Source organism: Sus scrofa, chromosome 14, assembly GCF_054392235.1.
Source record: "Sus scrofa isolate SSC_HxYL_T2T_F1_AM1 chromosome 14, Sscrofa_HxYL_maternal_Yorkshire_Landrace_v2.0, whole genome shotgun sequence".
NCBI classification, from domain to species: domain Eukaryota; kingdom Metazoa; phylum Chordata; class Mammalia; order Artiodactyla; family Suidae; genus Sus; species Sus scrofa.
The window spans coordinates 125,918,587-125,944,314 of NC_139396.1; the positions used below are offsets into that span (position 1 = coordinate 125,918,587).

The 25,728-nt window shown below is 41.2% G+C and overlaps 1 protein-coding gene and 1 long non-coding RNA gene across 42 annotated transcripts in view; one reads left to right on the plus strand and one right to left on the minus strand.

The window, feature by feature from the left end:
* The window catches only part of CPEB3 (cytoplasmic polyadenylation element binding protein 3), a 196,789-nt gene that overhangs the window by 38,943 nt on the left and 132,118 nt on the right, over positions 1 to 25,728 (minus strand). For 29 of the 41 annotated variants that reach the window (XM_084994864.1, XM_084994854.1, XM_084994870.1 and 26 more), the window contains 2 exons: positions 14,365 to 14,483; positions 459 to 573 (listed from right to left, as the gene is read on the minus strand). In XM_084994864.1, the coding sequence (XP_084850990.1) occupies positions 459 to 573; positions 14,365 to 14,483 (234 nt within the window). The remainder of the gene's footprint in view (positions 1 to 458; positions 574 to 14,364; positions 14,484 to 25,728) is intronic. The other 12 variants (XR_014826630.1, XR_014826625.1, XR_014826623.1 and 9 more) reach the window with 1 other exon arrangement.
* Positions 8,807 to 15,502, plus strand: LOC146396983 (uncharacterized). The gene is made up of 2 exons (XR_014826635.1): positions 8,807 to 8,958; positions 10,425 to 15,502. It is a non-coding gene; the product is annotated as an uncharacterized LOC146396983 (long non-coding RNA).

Sequence of the window (25,728 nt, forward strand, 5' to 3'; positions counted from 1 at the left end):
AGAAAAACAGGAACCTGTTTCACTTGGGAGGAATTCAGTTTGGTTCCCAGTGACACAATTTTCAGCAGGGGTTTGGTCATTAAATGGGCACAGAGCTGCACTGGATAGATTTCTGATGGGGTGACTTCTTTTTCTGTCATACATAACAACACTAACCAGCATAAGAATGCACACTGCCAAATGTATCATTATTTTTAAAATATGTGGCTGAGTAGGGGAGCACGAACTGGAATTCATCTGTCTGAAAATAACAGTTTAATGAAATTCACTCTGGCACCATAAGAAAATACAACATCTTGGGAGAAAACATTTAAGGGTCAGCTCAGTGAAACTGGCATGACAGCCTTCTTCTTGGAGACTATGTATAGCTGACAGGAAGCCTAGAAAATACTGAAGACTACACACATTGGGGATTTTGTTGTTGGTTTTGTTGTTGTGGTGTTACTATTTCCACTCACCAGCTCGAAGGGGTCGTGGAACTCCCCCAACAAAGATAGTTTTTCTGGGGTCCAAAGGCTGAGAACCATCCATTACAAAGTCACTGTCACTTAGGTTCCATGGTCGAATTTGCACCTGAAAAAAAGTTGTTTACTTGGTCCTTACTTCATTTCCATCAACCCCAAATGAGAATAAGGTGACTAAAGACAAACCCACTGATTTTGTGCATTTTACCACATACACAACCCAAACAAAATCCATTTATTAATGTAATCTGCATTAATTGCCTTTTAATAGAACTCCTGGGGAATCTACTTACAGGTATTATAGCACTCTAGATAGACATATACCATGAAACCTTCAGAAACCACCTTTGGTTTAAAAAAGGGTAGTCTTTTAGAGACAGAGTCTGGGTTTTGAATCCATTTTAACACATGAGGGACTGTTTACAACCTGTCACATTACAGCACTGAGCTTTTTAAGAGCTCACCAAAAGAGGGAACAGGAACATGTGGAATATTTTCTAAAAATTATATGTCTGGACTTTAAATTATCATCCCCTAAAATTAAAACATTTCTCTTTCAGCAATTAATTTAACACAGTTTTTAATACTTATCAAGTTAGCACGCAATTACCAGCAATATCAAATACTGAAGGACACACAGTTATCTACTTTTGATTTATCTGATTTTCCTAAATAAGTCTGGTTAAAGAAAGGTAAGCCTAGAAATTGAAGTAAATTTTCCAAGAGTAGAAAAAGAAATCTCTATGACATATTTCTTTCTATTTGATAATCTCTCTTCATTGGGACTCAGACTTCCTGTCCAAAGTTTGTACTGCTTGATCAGTATCATATAAAATAAGGTACTTTATCAGAATCATAACCTTAAAACATATTCCTTTCAATCCACAGGTGAACGAACTATCAATGTATAGTTTAAAACAAAACAAAACACAAAAAAACCCTCCCATTCCAAAAGGGGAGTTTTAGCTCTGCCCAAAAACCAACTAGTCACTCAGCTGGCCATGTGCTTGGAGAGGTGGGCTAAGTGGAGAAGCACAGAAACCAGCATGGGTCCTTAAGGAATATGTCTCTCCCTTCCTCGCATTGATTAGGATAGGAAACAAAACAGCTGAATTTTCATTTCCTTAGTATCAACAAAATTCTTCATTTTCCCCACTGCTCAACCATCAACACTTAATGCAAGGAAACATATGTGACAATTTCTTCTGTGGCTTGGCTGATATCCACGGTACTCATTTTCAGGGTAGTAAACCTGCCCATTAACACTTTCAAAACACCTTGAATCTGTAGGGTAGAGCTGAACTCTACAACTGGGATTGCTCAGTTAGAAACAGGCTACACATTCTTTATGATTGCTACAAAATTTACCACCACCACCCCCAACCCTCTCTGAGCAACTTCTTGGGCTTTTATGACCAGTTAGCCAGAAAACCATAAAATCTTCACTTCTTCCCTAGACCCTGAAACCTTGGACATGTTTTTAATTGTGTTAACACTCCAGCATCAGCTCTATCTTTACCGCATTAAAAAAAAAAAAAATCCAGTTCTTTCCTTGTAAAATTTGGTCTGTTTGACTAAGTTATTGTTCTCTTGACGTTTACCATAAAGGCAGATTCACCAATACCATAAAACACTGCTTTCAAAGCCTTCAAGAGGGTTCATTATTAACTTTTAATTAAAAACACAACCTCCTGATACTAAGAAAAAGGATTTCAATGTCTCACACGCACAACACACACACACAGTAGGGCAAATCTTTTCCTACTCAGAGCCCTCTCTTCTTCTAGTCTTAACCCTAATAAAGTAGTAAAGGCAGCCTCTGGACCTGGTAAGGTAATTCCATTCACCTTATGATAATTCAGTTTGATCATATGGCTCACAAATAAAAACAATTTCTGTAGAGTATCCACAGCGTTCTGGTTTCATTTAATCAGAAGTACAGAAAATGCAGCCTTCTACAATAGCGGGAGGTTACTGCTGCTCAAAAGAACTGCGGAAGATCTCAAACCTGCCCGCTGAGAGCTCTCATTACCGCTTCTTCTTCCCTCTGACACTCTCCCCGCCCCTTCATTACATCACACACAACCCATTCCTTTACTCTATTCTTGGTAAAAATACAGGAAGAAGACGAGGGAGACAGTAATGATTAACTGTATTCACAAACCCACATTTTCCAGCTGCCACCACAAAACAGCTCCTCAGAGCTCACACCACTGCAGATTCAGAGAAATGTCAACACAGGCCAACAGGAGCACACTCCACAGGCTAAGCAAAAAATAATATTGTGGTACTGTTTGCACTGATATGTTCCATTCGCACTTGGGTTTCTGTCTGAAATATAAGGCCATTCTCACACAATGCATGTTCTTCATCTTCTAAGGATTATTCTCAGACCTGAGGGCCTAATACCCATGTTCGATCTTTCTTACTCTTTGAATATATGCTCTGGTGTATATACATGGCAGAGAAATATATGCATATATGTCTCTATTTTTTAAATACCTTATAAGCTGAATAAATATTTTATAAGCTGACTCATATTTTGTAGCAAGGGGCAGAATACAAATAAAAAGTGATTTTTTGATTATCTTTATTTCTTAGCTCTCTGTCCTAATTCAACATAAATTTCCCCTGGCAAAACAACTTTTACATACATGGGGATTACTCTGTGTGTGTGTGTGTGTGTGTGTGAAACAACTCTTCCAGTATGTTGTCAAATGCTATATTCTGAGCAGTAAAAGCCTCAACATTCTAAGGACAAGTATAAGGAGGAAACCAAAAATGGTGAAGATTATCTTACATGAGCCTGACATGGTTTCAACACCACCACTTCTTTTTTTTTTTTTTTTTTTTTGGCTTTTTGGCTTTTTACAGCTGTACCCTTGGCATATGGAGGTTTTCAGGCTAGGGGTCGAATCGGAATTACAGCTGCCGGCCTACGCCACAGCCAGAATCTGAGCTCCATTTTCAACCTACACCACAGCTCATGACAACGTAGGATCCCTGACCCACTGAGCGAGGCCAGGAATTGAACCTGCATCATCATGGATACTAGTCAGATTGGTTTCTGCTGCGCCACAATGGGAACTCCTCAACACTACTTCTTGAAGAAACCTGACATGTAATTACAAAGGTGACTCTAGGAAGAGGCTATCTGGGGGCAGCACCCACTAGGGCTACTTACACCCAAATGTCTGTAGGGCTGGACAGGAAACAGAAATATGACAAAGCCAAAGGACAATAATTAGAAGGCCAGCAGTGACACACTGGAGTAAATCACTCCTTTTAAAGGAAGCAAACACTTCCGCAGCTCCAGCTAGTAGATTTCACTTGGAAATGTTTGGTCTGACTTTTCAATTCCTCAAAAATAGCTAGAAATTTAGATTTTTATGTGAAACTTCAAGATTTTTAAATGTTGGGAACTAATTTAAATGTTAAAATCCCTTGTACAGGCTAAACAAAACTATCTGCACGCCAGATCCATTCTGCGGCCCCAGTCTGTGATCTCTGACTAGAAAGGTTAGTTGCTACACAGCTGACAATGGAATGTTTTGCTCTATAAGCACTTATGAAAGAAATACAAAAGTCGTTTTTCTTTGGTTTCTTTTTTAAGCATATATCCCTATGGAAGTCCTGGTGAGGATCATAAACCTACTTTTGGCTAAATTACTTGTCTTCTGAATTCTCATCTCCTGAATTAACAATCAGCTTTGAATAATTCTTATCTCCAAAGGCAAATCTTCTTAAGGATAAAGGCAAAAACCGTATATGAAGCTTGGGAGTATAAATATGCCAATTTATACCATAGAGTGACTTCAACAGCCTTCAAGAAAAAATCTAAAAGAACATAACATTAACATGTAATAGCAACACTTAGTACTGAAAGCACTAAGTTTCCTTTTCGAGGTTTCCCAAAGTGTGTTCTGTGAAGCACAGGTTCCCCAGGGTTATTCTGCCAGACAAGCAGTGTGTGGGAAAAGTTAAAAACTACCTCTTCCTTCTTGGAGTTTCACGGCACAACAACATATATATCAATTAAAGGCTCTGAGAAGTTCTATAGGAAAGGAATCTGTTCAAACATTGTTTAACCCAGCATTTCCAAATTATTTCCATTTTTTTGCATAAAACTTATTAATATCCACACTGGATAACACTACCCTATTATATGTTACTCTTAGTATGTATTAAAATACAGCACAATAGGCTTGAACTAATTGAACAAAACATCATAGAAACTTCACTCACATCAAGGCCTTTTCCTCACTTATTTCCTGTTACTGCTCTCAGAGAGTTAACTAAAGTTTCATTCTAGTTGAAACTGAAAGTCATTAACAGGGATAAGATTAGGCCAAGTGCTAGGAAACAAAATTAAGAAATGCAATATAGGTCACTTATTTTGACAGGATGCTACAAGATAACATTAAAAAGAAAATTTCATTGAAAATTTGCAAAGGCCTCTAAGTTAAAATTAAATATAAAATGCATCTGTATTGTAGCTTTAATAATAGGATAAGAAAAAACATACGGTTTCAGTAAGAACAGTTTTAAATAAAAGCCTTAGAGTTTCAAGTTTCTGAACATGATCCTATAGCTCTAGAATTCTTTCAGTATAGACCAATTCTATTCAGAATTTAGACATTCATCTACCAGTAAACAATGCTATCTTTAGCTCATTTTGAACACTTCATCCTTGTCTGGTCCTTTCCTTAAGTTACAAATATTCACCACATGAACGTTCTACTGCATGGTGCCTTCCTTTTCGTCTGTTCATCTTAAGGCAGCTCTAAAAAGCAACCAAACTGTTCAGACTCAACAGTGCAATCTGGTGGCCAGTTTAGGAAATTACCTGAACAAAAGCCCCTTCCTTGCCATCTCTTTCCCACAAATGATCCATAAAGCACATGGCGCAGCATCCCTTCCACCCTGCCCCATTTTCTTTTTCCTCTTTTTTATTCCCTTCAAACTCCTACTCAAGCTCTTCAGGAAAAAGTCTCCGTTTTTCTCTCCCTAATCCTGCAATCCTTTCAATCTACATGAATTGGAAAAACAATACCGCAGAACCATCAGGACTGCTCTCCCCAACAAGCAGGAGCATTCCGGCTCTTCTGACAGCCAGGATGAGTCAGCTGGACTGAGGTCCGCTGACATGCAGCTGCAGCAGCTCAGCTGTAGTGGTAATGAACTCAGACCCACCCCAGCTGTCAGCAATTCTATTTTAGGCCACAGAGGCCTCACAGAATGACTGGGGTGCCTCACAGTATCACAAATAAACTAGTTTGTGGTTTGTGAGGCATCTTTAACTCTTCCCTGGTTGTTTTATTATTATTAACCACCAAAACTAACAGCCATAACAGCAATAATTGTGGTTTGGACTCTTCAAAGCACATTCGTAGTTGGTATCTCATTTCCACCTAATTTTTACTGCACAGCTCCATAACAGCCAACTTTGAGGCGTTTAGATGCTAGCTACTATTCTCAAATGCTGCCCTCCACCCAATGGGGAGGAAAAGGAGATGCACTCCCTCTCTGTTCTGGGGGAAGGAACCTAATAGCTGCTCAGAGTCAACAGCCTTGATAAGACTTCTGTACCCTCGGCAGCTCTGGGGCCTCAGGAAGAACTCTACTGGGACTCAAAGCAAAAAGCTCTCTTACACTCAGACTATTCCTTCCACTCCTCAGATCCTGGTAGAGCACAGCACTTCATCAAAATAGCCAAGATTCTTCCTAGACAGGGAGCCAAAAGCAACCCTGGGAAATTCTCTCACCCTCCCAGGATATTCCAACCTACATCAGTCTCAGGAAACGGTCCAGGTACAAAAAGGAAACTGCTGCCATCGGCACCAAGCTGCACAGCCTGATGCATGGAAACCAAGGCTTACAGCCCCAATGGGACAGTTCAAACAGCACTCTATATACTGTTTCCTAAAGGCACCCAGTACAAAAACAGAGCATGCAAAAGCTGTGCCTCCCCAAATGGCGATGAATGTCCTTGCTCTATGCATGATATAATAAAGCCATTATCAATTAGATGCTATGATTAATACTGGTACCTAGAACTGGAAGATTCAAGGGAACACCTTCCCGCTAAAGGCTTGCCAGACTCCTTCAGGAACATCAGACCACTCTGCTTTGTGAGCTGCCCCTGACCCCCACAGCCACTCTCTATACTTCCGTCACAGCACCCGTGACTCCTTACTCCACTTACTATTCACATGTTTATTTCTCTCCATTGGACTCTGGGGCCTCTAAGGCTGAGACCATAGCTCTGTGCGGATCCTAACTGCCTAGCACAGTGAGTGCTCTGTGCTTCTCAGCGTTCTGGTGAATTAACAAATGTTTTCCTGCTGGGCAGACAGCGGTGCTATAAGAACACGTCAGCAGCTGCCCCTCTATAGATCCCTGATGGCTTGCCTCACTCCACTGAAAGCTGCCTTCCAGAGTCACAGTAATACAGGAAATCTGCTCACCAGACAGTGCCCCAGAGCTTGGGCCTAATCAGTGCAATTTTTTTTTTCTTTTGTCTTCTTAGGGCCGCACACGTAGCATATGGAAGTTCTAAGGCAAGGGGTCAAATTGGAGCTGTAGCCACCAGCCTACGCCACAGCCACAGCAACACTGAATCCTTAACCCACTGAGCGAGGCCAGGGATCGAACCTTCGTCCTCATGGATACTAGTCAGATTTGTTTCCACTGCACCATGATGGGAACTCCCAGAGCAAATTTTTGATGCCACCAGGTGACCCACTTGATGATCAGAATCATCTAGTCCTCATCATCACTTCTGATGTTCCCACATCGCTTAGAAAGTATAAGCATGATGGATGATTCCCTTTCAAAAGGAAGAAGAAACTAGCACTTCTGGGCACCTACACTGCACCACTTGCTAGGCCTTTTACACACACTGTTACATTTAAACTCACCATAACTGTCTGCTGTAAAAAGTATCCCTGCTTTCAGGGTAAGGAAACTAAGGCCCAGAAGAGTGAAGTCATCTCAGGACTGAAACCCAGGTTTATCTGACCCAAAGTCTATATATACTCTTTCTGCTGCCATGATGCTGTGTGCCTGCAAGGCTCCCTGTCCTTCAGGCTACTGGCCACCACCTCTGAAAAGACACAATGCATTTTTATTTGTGAGTGATTAACCTCTCTCTTCTTTCCAAACTCATCTGGCCCATTTTCAATGCATTAAGAAATGACCCACAGATTCTTTTTAAAGCTACCAACAAAACTAGCAGTTAGAAAAAGCTCAAGAAAATGATTTAGTGATGAAACTGGCACTATTTTCAGCTATTTTAACTTTTAGGTTCGGAGCTTCAGGAGCTCGTGCTCTGTAGCCAGAAGATTTTGTCCAGCATCTACAGAAATGTGTATTTTCAGCTCCATGGTGCTAGAACAAGGATGTTGTCACTGGCATGCGGATCACTAAAACTCCTGAGAGGAATGCACACATAAAAGTTCAAGTTACCTAAGTTTTTCCTGGGAAGAAGCCTATTCTTTGAGTGAGCTTCCTGGAATACTAATTCCACCGGAATCTGCACAAGTATAATCCCCAGAGAGGTATATAATATGCTGGATTAAACAATATTTCACTAATTTATTTACTGCACGACTCCTCAGAACTTTATTATGTTTCCCAAATGTTTTTGGCTATGGAATCTTTAATTAAAGGAGAAAGTGGACATAAAATGCACGAAGCGTGTGCTCAGTAAGTGCTACCTCTTACTACAAGCAAACGTTTTGCCAGTGATCCTCTCAAGAGACCAGTGCTTGATGAGACAACTGTTCTTCAGAACACACTTTGGAAAACACTGAATATGATCCCTTGGGGGATGGTTTGACTATTTTGTCCGCTCGATACCATTCTGCACACTAGAATTGCAGTATCTTTTGGATCTCCCGAGAAAGGAATAACAGCTTCCAAAGACTCCAGCACTAAGAACTCTGGACCCATTTGCAAATTCAGATACTGAGGATGAGGAAATGTGACTTATTTGTGAACAGGAAGTACTTCTCTCATTTTAGAGAAAGAATTCCTTCTCTGGAGAAATTCCTATGATGGGAGGAACCCAAACCATGATTTTAGATCAAGGTTTCAATAAATAATAAAGAAAGAAGATCAGAAATGCTACAGATTTCCAAGGTGGGATATGATATAAAACCAAATTTGATTGAGCCAAGATAAAATTATAGTTATTGTTTTAGGAGGTAGTAGATGGAAGAGGAGTTTGAGTGAGTGTACCACACACTGAAGGACTGAGACCATCCATAAAGATTCCCCTATAAGCCTCTCTACCTATTTTTTCCAATTTAATTTCCCTCTACTCTTTTTCTTATTCTTTTTTTTTTTTTTTTTTTTTTTTTTTTTTTTTTTGCTGTTTAGGAACAAACCCATAGCATATGGAAGTTCCAAGGCTAGGGATCAAATGGGAGCTGTAGCTGCCGGCCTGTGTCAGAGCCACAGCAACGTAGGATCCAAGCGACATCTGTGACCCGTACCACAGCTCATGCCAGCGCCAGATCCTTAACCACTGAGTGAAGCCAGGGATCGAACCGACATTCTCATGGATACTAGTTGGGTTCACTTCCACTGATCCACAATGGGAACTCCTTCTTTTCCTTTATTTGTGTTCCAACTAACCAGCCTAAGTGTTCTCCATTTATACTACATAATTTCTCATTTCTGTGTTCATATTATTGCCTTTCTCTAAAACGTCCACTCCCCCACACTTCCACACTTCTCCTGGCCAATCTCCAAACTCTCTTCATCCTTCAAGGCCGTGTTTAAATGACACTTCATCCAAAAAGTTTTCTTTCATCACTCCAGGTATGTACAGACTGTCCAAAGTACTTAATCTATATCTTATCTTCATTGTATCTGTTACTTTCTTAATTTAACAAATATTTGAGAACATTTTATGTGCCAGGCTCTATAGATTTGTGTATTTATACACTTGTTTTATCTACTCATTATACTATTAACATTATGAACACAGGATTTCATGTCTGATTCATAGTAACCAGTACTAATGTCTTGCCTATAGTAGGTACTCAAACATGGTTTGAAGGAAGAAAGGAAGGCATAGTAGTTAAGATGGCTGTACATGGGCTGGAGATAGTTATGACAGAAGGTATGATTCACTATAGATGGGGTAGTGATCAGAGAAGGCTTCAGAAAAGAGACAACATTTGAGAGGGGCCTGAAAATAAGGGTAGGAATTAGACATTAAAACAGGAGCTTAGGGAGTTCCCATCATGGTTCAGTGGTTAATGAACCCAACTAGCATCCATGAGGACATGGGTTCGACACCTGGTCTACTCAGTGAGTTAAGGATCCAGCATTGCCATGAGCTAATGGTGTAGGAACCTCCATATGCTTAGGGTACAGGCCTGAAAGACAAAAGACAAAAAATAAATAAATAAAATAAAAAAGAAAGAAATAGGACCTTAAATATTTTAATTGATGGGAATATGGGGCTCAGGAGGAAAGCAGAAAAAAGTAAGGTTGAACAAAATTTGAAGTCAGACTGAGCAGGTTTTAAATCCTAAGCAAAAGGATCTGAACATTTTTGAAACTTAAAAAAGTGATGAAAAATGCTAGAGTCCTCTGATATATAAATGGGGGCAGGAGACACTGGAATGATAGAAAGTGTCGAATTAAAAATTAGACAGAATTAGGAGTTCTCCTGTGGTGCACTGGGTTAAGGATATGGCATTATCACCACAGCGGTTTGGGTTGCTGCTCTGGCATGGGTTTAATCCTTGGCCCAGAACTTCTACATGCTGTAGATGCAGCCAAAAAAAAAAAAAAAAAACTTAAAATTAAAAATTAAAAAAATAGGAGTTCCTGTCATGGCTCAGCAGAAATGACAATCAGACTAATATCCATGAGGATGCAGGTTTGGTCCCTGACTTTGTTCAGTAGGTTAAGGATCTGGTGTTGCCATGAGCTGTGGTGTAGGTCACAGATGCGGCTCAGATCTTGAGTTGCTATGGCTGTGGTGTAGGCCAGCAGCTGCAGCTCCAATTCAACCCCTAGCTTGGGAACCTCCATATGTCGTGGTACGGCCCTAAAGAAAGAAAGAAATTAAAGAATTAAACCAGACTTTATTTCCAGCTTCCTATTTTTTTTCCCTGTCATTTTTCCATTTTTTTTCTTTCTAGTTTTAAGTGGATGACCTGAACAATAACCTAAAGAACTGACCTTATAGGATAAGCACACTTCAGTTTGATAAGACAGTTTAAAAATATATAGCAAAGTCAATCTGTCATGTTTTAGGGTATTTATAAATTGTGATTGTGCTATAAATTGTAAGAAGGAGGAATTCGGAAGCTTCCCTGATACTCCCTTCAGGGTGTTTGCTATCCCACATCTCTGGCCAAAGTGTTCTAGAAGGTAAGAACCACAACGTCTCCTTCCTCGCTTCCTGTTCAGGGTTACCCTTTGCAGCACCTCAATCTATTAGACTCTCTTAGGTTTCCTGCTCTGTCAGTCTGCTGTCTTGAAACTTTAGTTCAGCATATTTATAGATTCAGAAAGTAGGCCTTAATAAGAAGGGCCACTGTCACAATGTATGCCTGCTCCACTGAAAGCAGGGGCAAAGACCCAGCTATCCACCGGGATGTCTGAGACATCTGAGCTATGGAACTCCTCTTGCTGGAGGAGGGGGGAAAAAAAATCACAGATATAGAAGCTATGCAATCACTTCTGCTCTTGCCAACTTGTCTTTTGTTCTTTAAGACTAAGGAGTCAATTAATCAGGCCATAAATACAGTTTCTTTTGCTATCTTTCTGGATCGGACCTATATATAGAATAGTCTGAGTGGAGACATGTAATGAAAGGTAACTACTGACCAAAAATATAACTACCTGAAATCCACTAATTATGGATTCATTTGCGTTAAAAAAACAAACATGATCTTAGAAAGGATAAGTGAGAGGGAACTTTTCTATCAGGCTCTATATTAGAAAAACCATGTGATTAACCTAATCCGTACAAAGGGAATGAGGGGTTGGTTTAGGGGGAAGGGAGAAGGGCAAAGGATAGAAAATCTGTGAGGTTACTTTGGAACACAGTATGTATTTCCAAGGAGAAATCCAGCGAGGACCAGAGAGAACTAAACAACAGACTGAGGGCACTAAGATCCTGAAAGGGAGCTAAGCTGAGTGGAAAAAGCAAAAAAGAACCACCGCTCAAAAGGTTTGGTGAATGAGCTCTAGAGGCTGACTTTACCTTGCGCTACTGCCCAGGTCCTCATTGACTCCCAAAGGTTCAACCCAGCTTTCATTTTCTGTGGGAGCATCCCAAATGAGGTGGAATATACCAAAACCTGGTAGAGAAGTGTGGCCAAATGAAGCCGGGAGTGGTAGATGTGGAGCTGGAGCCAAGAAAGAGAAGGTTTCAAAAATGGAGCCAACAGAGCCAGAACCCAACTTGGGATCCAGTTCATTGGAATTACAGGTGTTTGGGGGCTTTTATGGTTCCCATCCTAAGTTTCATTTAAATTGTTTATGCTGGAAATTCTGAGTATGCTTGGGTCAAAGAAATACGTGATCAGCAGTCACCATTCAGAATTCACTAAGCTCCAATAAAACGGCTTCACTTGAGCTCAGGAAATGAAAACTGCAATAAGGCAGAGGTTTGTAGAAACACAAACTATGAAAGTTAGTTTCCCCATAAACATTTCCAAAACAGATAATTACACGAATTCACTTCCAAAGGCCTTCAATGTCTACAGCCATACCACCCTGAACACACTCACACCATCTCGTTAAAAGTCTTTCAAGCCAGGGACAGTACATGTTTTGGAGTGAAAACACTCAACAGTCATGGCAGTGCCTCCATACCACCTCTGTCTGCAACAACCACTGCTCATTCCCCTCTCACAAGATGCCTGGTCCTGGTGAGAGCTCGCCCTCACACAGCATATTATCTTCTCCTTTCACAGGGCCCATGACATGACTCTTCCAAAGTACGCCAGCCCCGCCTGCTCATCTCCAGGCTCCTCCCCTCAGTCAACAGCTTCTCGGTCTACTATGGGCATAACTGTCTCAATGTGTCATCTGATGGATATAAACATATTTTGAAACCTCTTGTATGGTGCACGGCCAACCCCAACCCTTCCTACCTCCCTACCCTCTTCCACTGATGTGTCACTGGCAGAGGCTCTCTGGAGGTTGACCATTTTCCTCTCAGACATCTGCCCCTGCCAAACTGGGCTCAGTCTTCCTAATTTCACATTACTCCACAGAGATTTAGAAGTTACTGCAGCTTTCTTATTATTTATGCAGAGGCAACACCGCACACTCTCATTCTAGTCAGTCCCCATGTCTCTTGTAACACACACCCTCTCCACTCTGTTTAAAACCAAAGTTAACAAAGGCTCTCTACTCTTTGGCTCAACCTATTATTTTCTACCATTTTCCTGAATAGCTACCTGTATAGTTACCCTGCCCAATGCTGTTAACTGTTGTTATAAAAATTGGGTAATGGCCCCAGAAATTGAAAATTACAGTGGTACTTTCATACTTGCTAAATTCCTTGCTTCGTCTTCTGCATCAGTTATCGTACAATGACTCAGGAGCCCTGTTCTTTAATAATTTCATCTTCTGCTTTACAGGTTGCATTCTCCCACTATGCAGAGTGCCAGCATCATTGTTTTGCAACTAACTGTAAACCCTGTTCTAGATGTCACCATCTTTTCAAAAAATATTAGTAGGTAGATAATCTCTAACCTTGCTCTCCTGAATCCTCTAGCACCACGTAAGACTACATAGCACCATTTGCACAAGTACTCAACCTCATCAAATGGTTTCACATTCATGTTCCTCTTCTTTGAGCCTCTCAACATCCCACAGAGGAACCATTATTCCTCTTATTTTTATAGATGAGGAAACCAAGATGCAAAATGGATTAAGTGACTTATTCAGAGTCAAACAGATTTTCAAATACTAGAATCAAGACTCAAACTGGGAATTTCTATGTCCGACCACAACTCTCTCCCATACACATTTCTGAGAATAAACCTAGCTGTCAATCAAGCCCTACATCTCTGTGTAAGTCTTACAGGGGATGCTGCAGGCTCCGTGACAGATACTTCCTCTGGTCCCTTAGTCCAGATCACTATTTCTACTCATCTTCCACTCCTAGTACCAACACATAAACTCACCCCCCCCAACTTCCTGAGGATCTTTACTTCTACCATGTTAACCAAGTTTTCTCTTCTGCTCTAAACATAGTCTTGCCCCTGCTCCACTGATACCCCCTCTGCCAGTAGAAAGGAAACATCTTCCTCTCTTACGCAGTGACTTACATTCTTTGGTTCAGAAACCACAAACTTAACCACAAATTCTGAAGTGTACATTTATTTATGATTTGGGGTCCATGTTCTCTGTCCTTCCCCTCCCCTGCCCTGTTTGAAGCTATCCATTTTGGAGTATAAGCTCCCGGCCCAGAAGGCCCTATTTAGCCAGCTGTGGGCACCACCCAGCACAATGCCTTGCATTCAAAGGCACATAAACATTGACGATTATGATCTTTTTTTTTAAAAAAAAATTATTCCTGTCCTTGATCTGAAATAATGACAGAAACCAGCTGCCAAAACCACTAAGAGCATTATTTACTTTGATGCAGAGTTTCTGAATAGGAACTAGCTTAAAAGAGGCGTAAAGTGAAAGACAAGGGCACACTTGTTTATATGTGGTCCCAAAGGTACAAAACAAAATACTGAATAATTTGTTATTAGCTTCCCATCAACAGAAGTCCAGCTCTACTGCACAGCAAGGTCACCCCGGGGAAGAGGAGCCCAGTTCCCAGCATTCCCATGACAAGGAGAAGGCGATCAGCTATTTCAATTGCATACGTGCTCTGCAAAGCAACAGCTGGCTGCATATGTCTTACCGGTTTATCCTTGATGGTGGGGCTTGACACGCACAGGTACAGTTTCCCGTCTTCTTCCAGGCAGGCATCTATCAAAGCTTGTACTGAGCTCTCCTCCTGGAACAGCAGAAAGGCATAGCCTTGGGGGAGAACAAAAACAAACGGGTAGGGGGAGGAATCAGTAAATTAACTCAAAGTACCAATTAAACATTTGTCTCATTTCACTTTGGCAAATTCTTACGAAAATCTAAGAACCTAAAGTGGCACACAGGGAGGCAACAGTCACTGAGACCCTCACATGCCAGGCACTGTAGTAAGTGCTTGTAGATTTTACCTTGCTTAATTCCCGTAATGACTCAGGCAAGTTCAGAACATGTCCATGGAAATTCCACTGAATAGGTTTGGTCATCTTTAATGAGAGCAGGCAGACTCACCATTGGCCTGAGTCACAGCTGCTAGAGAGAAAACAGGCATCACCTGCCCTCTAACTTCCACCAAGCTTCAGACTTGACACCTGCCACAACACAGATGTATCCTGACAACACTATGCTAAGTGAAACGTGCCAGGCACAGAATAGCACATACTGCATGATTCCATGTATATGGAATTTCCAGAACAGGCAAATGGATACAGACAAAACACAGATTAGTGGTTGCCCAGGGCTGGTTGGGTGGTGGAAGTAGGTACAGTGTTTCTTTGGAGGGGGGGGCATAATGAAAATTTTCTAAAAGTGATTGTGGTGGTGATTGTATAACTCTGTGAACATACTGGAAACCACGGAACTATACATTTTAAACGAGTGAATTGTGAATTATATCTCAAGAGGTGTTCCCCCCTGAAAAAAAAAGCTCCAGAATAGGCTAGCGTGTCTTAACATGTTCTTTCTGATGGTGATGCTCTGTGTCTTCAAGGATATTCTTCCATCTATGGCTGAGAACATGATCTGTAAACGGGGACATGAGGGATGTCCATGGACACAGCAAGCTTTGTTCAGTTTAGAACGTTTTACTGAGCAACTGTTACAAATGGGACACAAGCTATGGAGGAAAACTGAGATCAACGAAACTAGGTTTCAGCTGTCAATAGACTTGTATGGTAGAAAAAAAGACTTCTAGACAATTAACCACTCACTACAAAGCTAAGGGAGCTAAGTGGGGGGAGGAAAGGACTACGGGAGCCCTTACAAGCAAGGAATCTGACTTGAGAGAATCAGCAAAGACTTCAAAGAGAGTAAGAGATGTTCAAAGGCCAACGCTAGCACTTGCTGCCACCCTGGCATTCACGAATGGCAGCTGAGCAAAGGCCCATCATGAGCTAGGCTAAGCCTGAATAGTCAACCACTCAATCTCTCTACAACCCCTTTAGCTTTGCTAAGTCTCTCACCTCCACTCCCAGTCCTACTACCGACCTCAAAGAAAACCATCACTAGTACAGATCTCCTCTGGTGCACTGTGTGCCAAAACGCTATAAGTAGTGAAGAAGGATAAGAACCCCCATGTTCAGAAGCTCATTGCACATCAAACAAAGATGCTAAATCAAATGGTCTAGAAGCAAAGCTTTCCGGAGTCCTGGGCAGCACACAATGACAGTGGCAGTAAAGAGTGATTAATGGGTACTCTTTTTTTTAATCCTTTCTCCCAACTCCCCATCTACCATACAGAGCATCCAAGCAAGCATAGCAGGAAAAATATGAACCATGATGCTGCATACCAAGAGTGGCCAATGCAACTGGCAGAAGCCAATACCCAGAGGAAGGCTGCAGACATGGTAGGACCCAGAGCTGTTTTCTGGGCTTTGCTCCCAGGCTAGATGGTTCAGAGTATTCAGCAGGTGGCCAGGCAAGAAAAAGAAAGCTTAACTGCAAAACTAGAAAGGATAATACATCATTTTTTCATACCCTCTCTCTCTCTTAGAAATAGTACTGAATGACTACCAAGCCCCAGTGAATCTAACAGAAATTCACTGTTTTTATTTAATGTGAGAACATTAATTACACTTGGCAAAGGGAATACTAGAGATCGGTGGATTAAAAAACTCAAAGATCAGAGTTCCTGTCATGGCTCAGTGGTTAACGAATCCAACTGGAACCATGAGGTTGCAGGTTGGATCCCTAGCCTCACTCAATGGGTTAAGGATCCGGCATTGCTGTGAGGTGTAGTGTAGGTTGCAGATGTGGCTTGGATCTGGCGTTGCTATGGCTGTGGCGTAGGCCGGCAGCTGTAGCTCGATGAGCCGCCTAGCCTGGGAACCTCCATATGCTGGGGGTATGGCCCTAGCAAAGACAAAACAAAACAAAAACAAAAACAAAACCAAAAACAAAACCCTCAAAGATCACAAAGAGGAGGTCTCAGCACATCCTCTCAAATCCCCTGCCTCAACTTTGGTGCAGCTTATCCACAAAAGTCCTGAGCAGCATACTGGTATCTTGTTCTTGGAGAGGACCCATCTGGGTATACCTTGTACAAACACATCAAAAAGGCCTGGGGTGGGGCATGCTCAGTGAGCTGGGACTTTTCTCTAGCTCCTTGCCTCTGCACATGGCTGGATGCACATCACTGCCCACCTCCGACAATCTCCCACATGAAATCCCACACTGGGTTCAATTTGAACATCAGGGGAAAGGGAGGGTATCTCCGCAACAGCATCCGAGTAGCTACTACAAAAGCACACAGGTTTCCACTTAGGCCTATCCCACAGCCATAAATGTCAACACTGGCAGTAGACACTAAAAACAACTGGGTCACAAGTAAAAGCCTGACACAAATATTATTACCAAGAAAAATATCTACAAACAACTTCTTTTCCTTTTTCAGGGACTGGACCGTCATACTTTACCAGTTTCTTCAGAATGGCTCTTTTACAACAAATCATCTCTATTCCCTGATCAGCCAGCTCCCACTCTCAGTAATGACAATATTCCCATCACACTGCAGAGAAGGGGTGTGACTAAAGTCCAACTATTTCCTTTAACCTTACTGCCTACCTCAGGCCTTCCAACCAAAATAACATTCACCAGAAACCCCAAAACATCCATGAAAACGACTTCCTGATATGTGCACCTACTAAAACACCTTCTGATACCTCAAGGTCAAACAAACCTAGATGACAACAGAAATCAGAGGATTAAAAAAAAAAAATCAGGAAGTCCTTCAAACACATTTCCCTGCTGATCCTTAGAAATTAGAGCTCAAAGTAAACAAAGCAGAAAAAGACCTCTTCAAGAATAACAAGGTCAATGTGAGACAGAAATTAAATCAGTGATTTACAAAAAGGCAAATTCCGCATGGTGCTATAGAAGGAGTTCTGGACTAGGAGTTAGAAGGTCTGGATTTGGGTCCTAGTCCTAGCACTTAACTGGCTATGCGGTAATAATAGCTAATACCTAACACTTACTGAACACCTACTATGCACCAGGCACTGTTTCTAAGAGCCCTATGTATATTAACTTGTTTCATCTTCACACACACTCTGTGAGGTAGGTACTATTTTAAATTCCATTTTACAATTAAAGAAACTTCACAGAGTGATTAAGTGACTTGTTTGAGGTCATCCAACAAGTAGTGGAATCATGAGCTTAAATGTTCTGGGAGTTCCCTTGTGGTGCAGAAGGTTAAGGATCTGGCATTGACATAGCTGTGGCACAGGCTGCAACTGTGGTGCAAGTTTGATCCCTGCCCTGGGAACTTCCACGTAACTTCCACGTACCATGGGTGTATCCAAAAAAATATTAAAGTTTCTGTGTCTTGGCTCTTTTATCTGCACAGTGAAGAAACTAGGCATTTGTCCTAATTATCTTACAGAGATGAAAGTTATAACTAAGGTGTAAGGTGCTTCGAAAGCCAAGATATTGTGCAAGTGTCAATTTTACTTTTATTGCATTTTCAGTTATTTTTGAGATAAGTAAAATTAAATTAAGTTTTATATATGGTCTCACTGTAAAAATTAGAGTTCAAATGAATGAGATAGTTTTTATTTATTTATTTATTTATTTATTTATTTATTTATTATTATTATCTTTTTAGTGCCTCACCTGCAGCATATGGAAGTTCCCAGGCTAGAGGTGGAATTGGATCTGCAGCTGCTGGCCTAGGCCACAGCCACAGCAACGTGGGATCCGAGCTGCATCTGCAACCTACACCACAGCTTACTCACAATGCCAGATCCTTAACCACTGAGTGAGGCCAGGGATCAAACCCGCAACCTCACGGATACTGGTTGGGTTCCTTACCACTGAGCCACAACGGGAACTCCAAGATACACTTTCTACTCTGTGTTTGCAAGCATTTGGTGGTGAATAAAGGGAAATAACCTAGATACTAAAGGAAAAACCTTAGTTTTTTGAATGACAGGCAATAAAATGACTGAATATTTGCTTTCCTATATTACTAGCCATTTCTGCCAGGACAGAGAATTATTGGATGTGGCATTATTTGATTTTAATGCGTTCTTTAAATAAAAGCCTATTTTACCTACAAATTGTGCTCCTCAAACTGTTACTATGATGGTAGGTATTCTACTAGTTTGAAAAGTATATTAAAAAATTTGGCCCAATAATTATAAACTCCTGTTTTCCCTTGCCCTCTGAGCCAGCCAAAAGATAACAGGATTATAAATCTCAAGTTTCAGAAATGGTGACCTTGTTACCTGAGTACCTAAGAAGTGTGGTAATAATTGCTAAAACCTAACATTTATTGAATACCTACTATGCACTAGGCACTGTTTCTAAGTGCCCTAAGAAAGTGGGTGGTGGAGGCACCACTCAGAGCCAGTCTGTGGGTAGAAATATGGGCTCTGTGGGAAGCAGCAGGAACTCTTGGCATGGTCACCATCACCCTGGGTTATAGGCATTATGAGTGGCAGGAAACTGCTTGTTTTCCCACTGCTGCCAAATAAGCCGGGGAAGAAGGATAGAACAGTGAGGGCTTCTTGGACAAGCCTGAACTGACCAGTGCACTTCTCTGAATAAAGAGGTATGGGATGAGGGAGGAGGGATTGAATTGGGCTAATTCCATTTTATTTGGCCAGATTTTTGAAGGAAAAATTTAATTAAAAGGTTTTTTTCTTTTAATACCTGAGAACACATTGAGTACAACAATCTCCAAAATGTTCTTGGCTACCTTTCAAAAACAAAGCTTCCGGAGCTCTTAACACACAATTTTTCATGTTATAATTTTTTGTACTTGATCCCTAGTACTAATAACTATCACTATCAACTTCACCACCACAAACTAATAACGAAGTGCTGACAATGTGCTAGGCACAGTGCTAATAATGCACACTTGACCTCACAGTAGTTCTATGAGGTAAACACAGTTGTTATTATTACCATTTCACAGGTGAGGAAACTGAAGCTCTAAGAGGTTAAGGGACATCTCAGATTAAAACCTAAAGATTAAATTTGAGATTGAAACTTAAGATCAGCTTCCAGAGCCCTTATGCATCCATTAACTTCTATTGTCTCATCTAAAAATGATGAGATACTGGGAGAAAATATTTGCAAACAATGCAACAGATGAGGGGTTAATACCCAAAATAAAACATACAGACAGCTCATACAGCTAAAAACAAAAACAAAAACCACAATCACAAAATGGGCAAAAGATCTAAATAGACGCATCTCCAAAGAATACACACAGACAGCCAACAGGCACATGAAAAGATGCTCAGCATTGCTACTTATTAGAGCAATGCAAATCAAAACTACAATGAGCTATCACCTCACATCAGTTAGAATGACCATTATCAAAAAGTCTACAAATAATAAATGCTGGAAAGGGTGTGGGGGAAAAGGAACCCTCCTATACTATTGGGGGGAATGTAAATTGGGGCAGACACAATGAAGAACAGTATAGAGATTCCTTAAAAAACTAAAAATAGGGAAGTTCCCGTCGTGGCTCAGTGGTTAACGAATCTGACTAGGAACCACAAGGTTGCGGGTTCAATCCCTGGCCTTGCTCAGTGGGTTAAGGATCCGGTGTTGCCGTGAGCTGTGGTGTAGTTTGCAGATGCAGCTCGGATCCTGCGTGGCTGTGGCTGTGGCGTAGGCTGGTGGCTACAGCTCCGATTGGCCCCCTAGCCTGGGAACCTCCATACGCCGCAGGAGTGGCCCAAGAAATGGCAAAAAAAGACCAAAAAAAGAGAGAGAGAGAAAACTAAATATAGAGTTAGCATATGATCCTGGGCATATACCCACACCTGAGCATATATCTGGAGAAAACTCTAGTTTGAAAAGATACATGCATCCCAATGTTCATAGCAGCACTATTTATAATAGCCAAAATATGGAAACAACCTAAACGTTCATTGATAAAGGAGTGGATAAAGAAGATGTGCTACATATATACAATGAATTACTAGTCAGCCATAAAAAAGAATGAAATAATGCCATTTGCAGCAACATGGATGGACCTAGACATTATCATACTAAGTGAAATAAGCCGGACAAAGACAAATATCACAGGATGTTGCCTATATGTGGAATCTAAAATACACACACAAACTTATTTCCAAAAGAGAGACTCACAAACATAGAAAACAAACTTACGGTTACCAAAGAGAGATGGGGGGAGGGACAAATTAGGAGGTTGGGACTAACATATAAACACTAGTGTATGTAAAATATATAACCAACAAAGACCTACTGTATAGCAGATGTAACTATACTCAAAATTGTGTAATAATCTATAAGGGGAAAAGATTCTGAGAAAGAAAAGTACCTATAACTGAACTTTGCTGTTGTATGTCTGTAACTAACAAATTACTGTAAAACAACTACACTTCAATTAAAAATTTTTAAATAATGAGATAAAAATTTCAATATCACTAGCAAGAAATACTTGCCTATTTATTATTGACTGTCACTTTTGTGACAGGGACCATTTAACAGCGATTTAGCTGCAGGAAGTGGTCACCTGTGTTAGTCCTGAAATTTAAGGTCTATGCAGGTATATTCACTCTAAAGCCCACAAAAATTACATTAAGAAGAGTTGAAATGATGGATTTCAAAATAATCAGGAGAAGTTTAGTTTTAGTTTTATTTAGGTCAATCAAATTTTCATATTGAGTAAAGATGCTTATTGGTTTTCAGTGTATTTTTAAGCTATGTAATCAAAATGAAGGCTCTTGAGGGAGTTAAAGGGCAGATCTCACTAAATTATATTTTAATAAGATGAACATCAGAGTTCATTAAGAATGTCATCAACTTAAGGAAGCATCTTCAATGCTTGCTAAAAACCACTGGCTAAATTTGGGAGGGGACACAATCTTAAGGTATCACTTCAAAGATTAATCAGTATTTGCAAAGGGAGAAAAGGGCACTTTTACAATGGAGGAATCTGGCAGACAATACCTTAATCCAATGATCACACCTAACATCACCAAGAAACGGCAAACTGACATCATGTGCCTCCTACATTATGTCCTCTACGCAGCACGTCATCTACGGAGTCTCCTGCTGGCAGGGTTTCACCTGAATCTCATTAGGAGGAAACAAACTGGTCATGCCAAATTAAGTGCTGTCCTATAAAACATCCAGCTCTTGAAATGATACAAAAGACAAAGAGCCTAGGAAACTGTCTAAATTAAAGGAGAGTAATGAGACATGACAACTAAATGTAAAGCTAGACTTTGACTGGACCTTGGATTAAAAAAACAAACAAACCAACCAAACAGCTCTAAAGGACATTACTAGAACAATCTGAATACTGCTTGTTCTCAGAAGACATACAGTGAAACCTTTAGGAGTGAAAGGTCTTGAAGTCTACAGATTACTCCCAAATGATTCATCAAAAATTACATATGTATATATACACCTACCTACAGATAAAAAGAGAAAGCAAATGTGGCAAGATGCCAACAACTGGTGAATCTAGCGGAAGGTTATATAAGTGTTCGTGGTACTATTCTTTTTTTTTTTTTAAACTTTTGAAACTTTTCAAAATAAAAATTTGTGTAGGAGTTCCCACTGTGGCGCACTGGGTTAATGATCCCACTTGTCTCTGTGGAGGTGCAGGTGGGATCCCTGACCTGGCACCTGATTAAGGATTTGTCATTCCCTCAGCTGTGACATAGGTAGCAGATACAGCTTGGTTTTGAACCCTGGGCCTGGGAACTTCCATATGCCATGAGTGCAGCCAAAAATCAAACAAAAAAAGCAAATAAAAATGTTGTGGGAAATTAAAAATTAAAACCACAAGGTCTTCCTGGAGAAGAGGGTAACATACTCTCCCATTCTCTAAAGAGGTGTGTGGTCTTTTGAAAGACCTAACAGTTCTTAAAATCAGCCAATACTCAGTGATTTGTATGTTTCAAGTATCAACTACAATAGGAAAACAATTCCAGCTTGTGAAGCTGTGTCCTGAGCTACAGGTGCATTCATAAAACAGGGACTGACCAAGGGACCAGCCTCGGATGACAGAAGGAAGGACCCAAGGTCTGGACAGAGAGAGATCTCTCCTTGTATAGAATCCAGGCTTCCCGATTTCCTGTGACCTTCCTAGAGAGACCTGAAGGGCACCTCTCCAGCTAGAGCTGCATGAGCTCAGACTTTTTTTGGCACAGGAAGTCTGTTCCAAACATTCTCCCTGACCTTGGCTTTCAGGTCAGAGGACTTGCCTGGTTTGCCTTGGATTCAATTCAATAGAGTAAAAAATGTCTAGGAGGTACAAGGCATGATACAGGCACATGATGCAGGCACTGCAGATACAAAGACGAATAAGCCAAGGAAGAACACTGCCCTGGAAAAACTCAGCCTGTAAATAAGTGACTAAGAAACAGGAAAAGTGCTAGGTTGGGGTTATGTCCTATAGAACACTGGTCAGAGACAAATGGGGCAGAGGTGCCCAAGCATTGGAGAAAGCCATAGGGCAAAGGCTATATATGGGCTGGAAGGTAACTGCCTTTCTAAGAAGGAGGGGCATTCCCAGTTCAGCAAAGAGCACAGGCCAAGGCTTGAACGAGTCAAAGGCTAGGCTTATTTGGAAAACAGTGAGTAGAGTTCATTAGTTAGAGTGAGCATTGGGGGTGGCTGGTGGGAAGAGAAGAAGCAGTTCATCAACCCCCTGCCTGCTGCCTGGAGAACACAGTAGTTCTCTGAACTGGATTCCTCATTCATCCACCTCTTGGATGAAAACATCTGATTTCCAAGATTTACTGATACTTAACTATGTACCCGGGGCACTGCAGGTGAATATTGACGTGATCAAGTCCTTGTTCTGAAGAAATAAATAAATCAGTAGATGAAGGTCATGAAGAGGAGGTACACGGAGAACTCTAATCTAAGAATAATTCATTAAGGAACCCTTAGAGGGATTTCTAAAACATATTTTAAAAGTTGGACTTCACAGAAGGAAGACAGATCTTTTGGTGAAAGAAATCAGGGAAGACTTTCTGTTGGCGGTGGCACAGGAGCCAGGTCTTAATGGTATGACAAAGGTGAAAAACTGGGCAAGGATGTGCCAAGGGAAGGATTTCACCTAAGTTAAGATATAGAGATGGCTCAGCAGGTACTGTCCACAGATTCCTAAACATTCCTCTTGGATTCAGAACCAAACATATTTCTTTGACTATATTTATCACACAGAGCTCAGGCACAAACATTCTGGTTCTGCCCCCTTTGGCGTGTTCTATTAGACTAGTAACTGTTTCTTGGTGGGCTTGTGCTTGGCAGGCAGGGTGGGAGAAGGTGAGAATGGACAAGAAAACAAGTCTGATGGGTGGAACCACCTCAGAGCTGAAAATTGGCAGTCTACTCCTTGTGTTCTTAGCAAAGTCCTGTAGTCCAGGGCAGTGACCTGGGGCATTTGGGCTTAAAGGCTGCTCTGTTTATGTAACCACACATTCCCTATATAAAGAGTTCCTTGTGAAGTCTGCCAATCTGTCTATTCTAGTCACAGTTAGTTCTAACAAGCACCTGACCAAGAAAACCAAGATCAGACTAGGTGTGTGGGAAGGAACTGGTCAAACTAGTTGGGCAGTTTTGTTTTTATTGAACATGACATTTTCATTGGGGGGAAAGGATGCTAATATTTTTTAACACCTATTACACCTAAGTACTGTGCTGGTGTATATGTACATTGTCTCACGTAACCCTTTTAAGAACTCAATGAGTAGTAATAATTTATCTAGATAAATTGAGGTTCATGGATTAAATAACTTGCTCAAGGTCATACAGCTAGTAACTGCTGGTGCCCACGTCCGAGTCCACAAATACCTACTTCTTAACCCACTGCTTGTTGCTCTGCCTCATTCAGCGTCAGACAATTGGCAAATCCTACATTTCAACCCGGAAGACGCTTTCCTGCAGATGAAGCTTTAGTCCGGCCTGGACTGTATATTGCCTATAATCTGACAATCCAATTTCTCCCCCTTGCACTTTAATACTCCTTTGATGAGGTGGGGTTTTTTTGGTTTTTGTTTTTGTTTTTGTTTTTGTTTTTGTTTTTTTTTTGTCATTTTAGGGCCAAACCCACAGCATATGGAGGTTCCCAGGCTAGGCGTCTAATTGGAGCTGTAGCTGCTGGCCTACACCACAGCCACAGCCACGCAGGATCCGAGCTGCATCCACAACCTATACCATAGCTCATGGCAACATCAGATCCTTCACCCACTGAGTAAGGCCAGGGATTGAACCCACAACTTCATGTTTCCTAGTTGGATTCATTTCCACTGCACCACGATGTGAACTCCTGACAAGCTCTTTTTTTTTTTTGGTCTTTTTTCCATTTCTTGGGCCGCTCCCATGGCATATGGCATATGGAGGTTCCCAGGCTAGGGGTCGAATTGGATCTGTAGCTGCCAGCCTATGCCAGAGCCACAGCAATGCAGGGTCCAAGCCTCGTCTGCAACCTACACCACAGCTCATAGCAACGCCGGATCCTCAACCCACTGAGCAATGGCAGGGATCGAACCCGCAACCTCATGGTTCCTAGTCAGATTCGTTAACCACTGCGCCGCGACGGGAACTCTCTGAGGAGCTCTTAATGTGGGTGCCAACAGGTTTTTTAAGGGCCAACATTTCCCCTTCTTGAGACTAAGGCTATCCATTCAATTTTGAAAGACAACTCAAGTCTTTGCTCTCAGCTTTCAAATTTTTTCACCAGATCCTCTTAGTCAGCTTCCCATTCTGAACTCTTTCAAATAATATATCCTCTTTTGATCTCACTTGCTCATAGCCTTAGCCTACCCAATTCCTGTCAGCAAGTCCTGTCCCAAGCTACATCCTCTTCTAAAACATTTTCTCTGCCTCAGCCTACCAAGTTGGCACCTGCCATTTCAGTTCCTGAAATTGCCACTTTTCCAAAGAAAGTTCTCATCGGGGATGGTTTTGGCTTCTCTGAACTAAACAAGCATTCCCCCCTTTCTAGCACCTCTGCCCAGGCATAGTG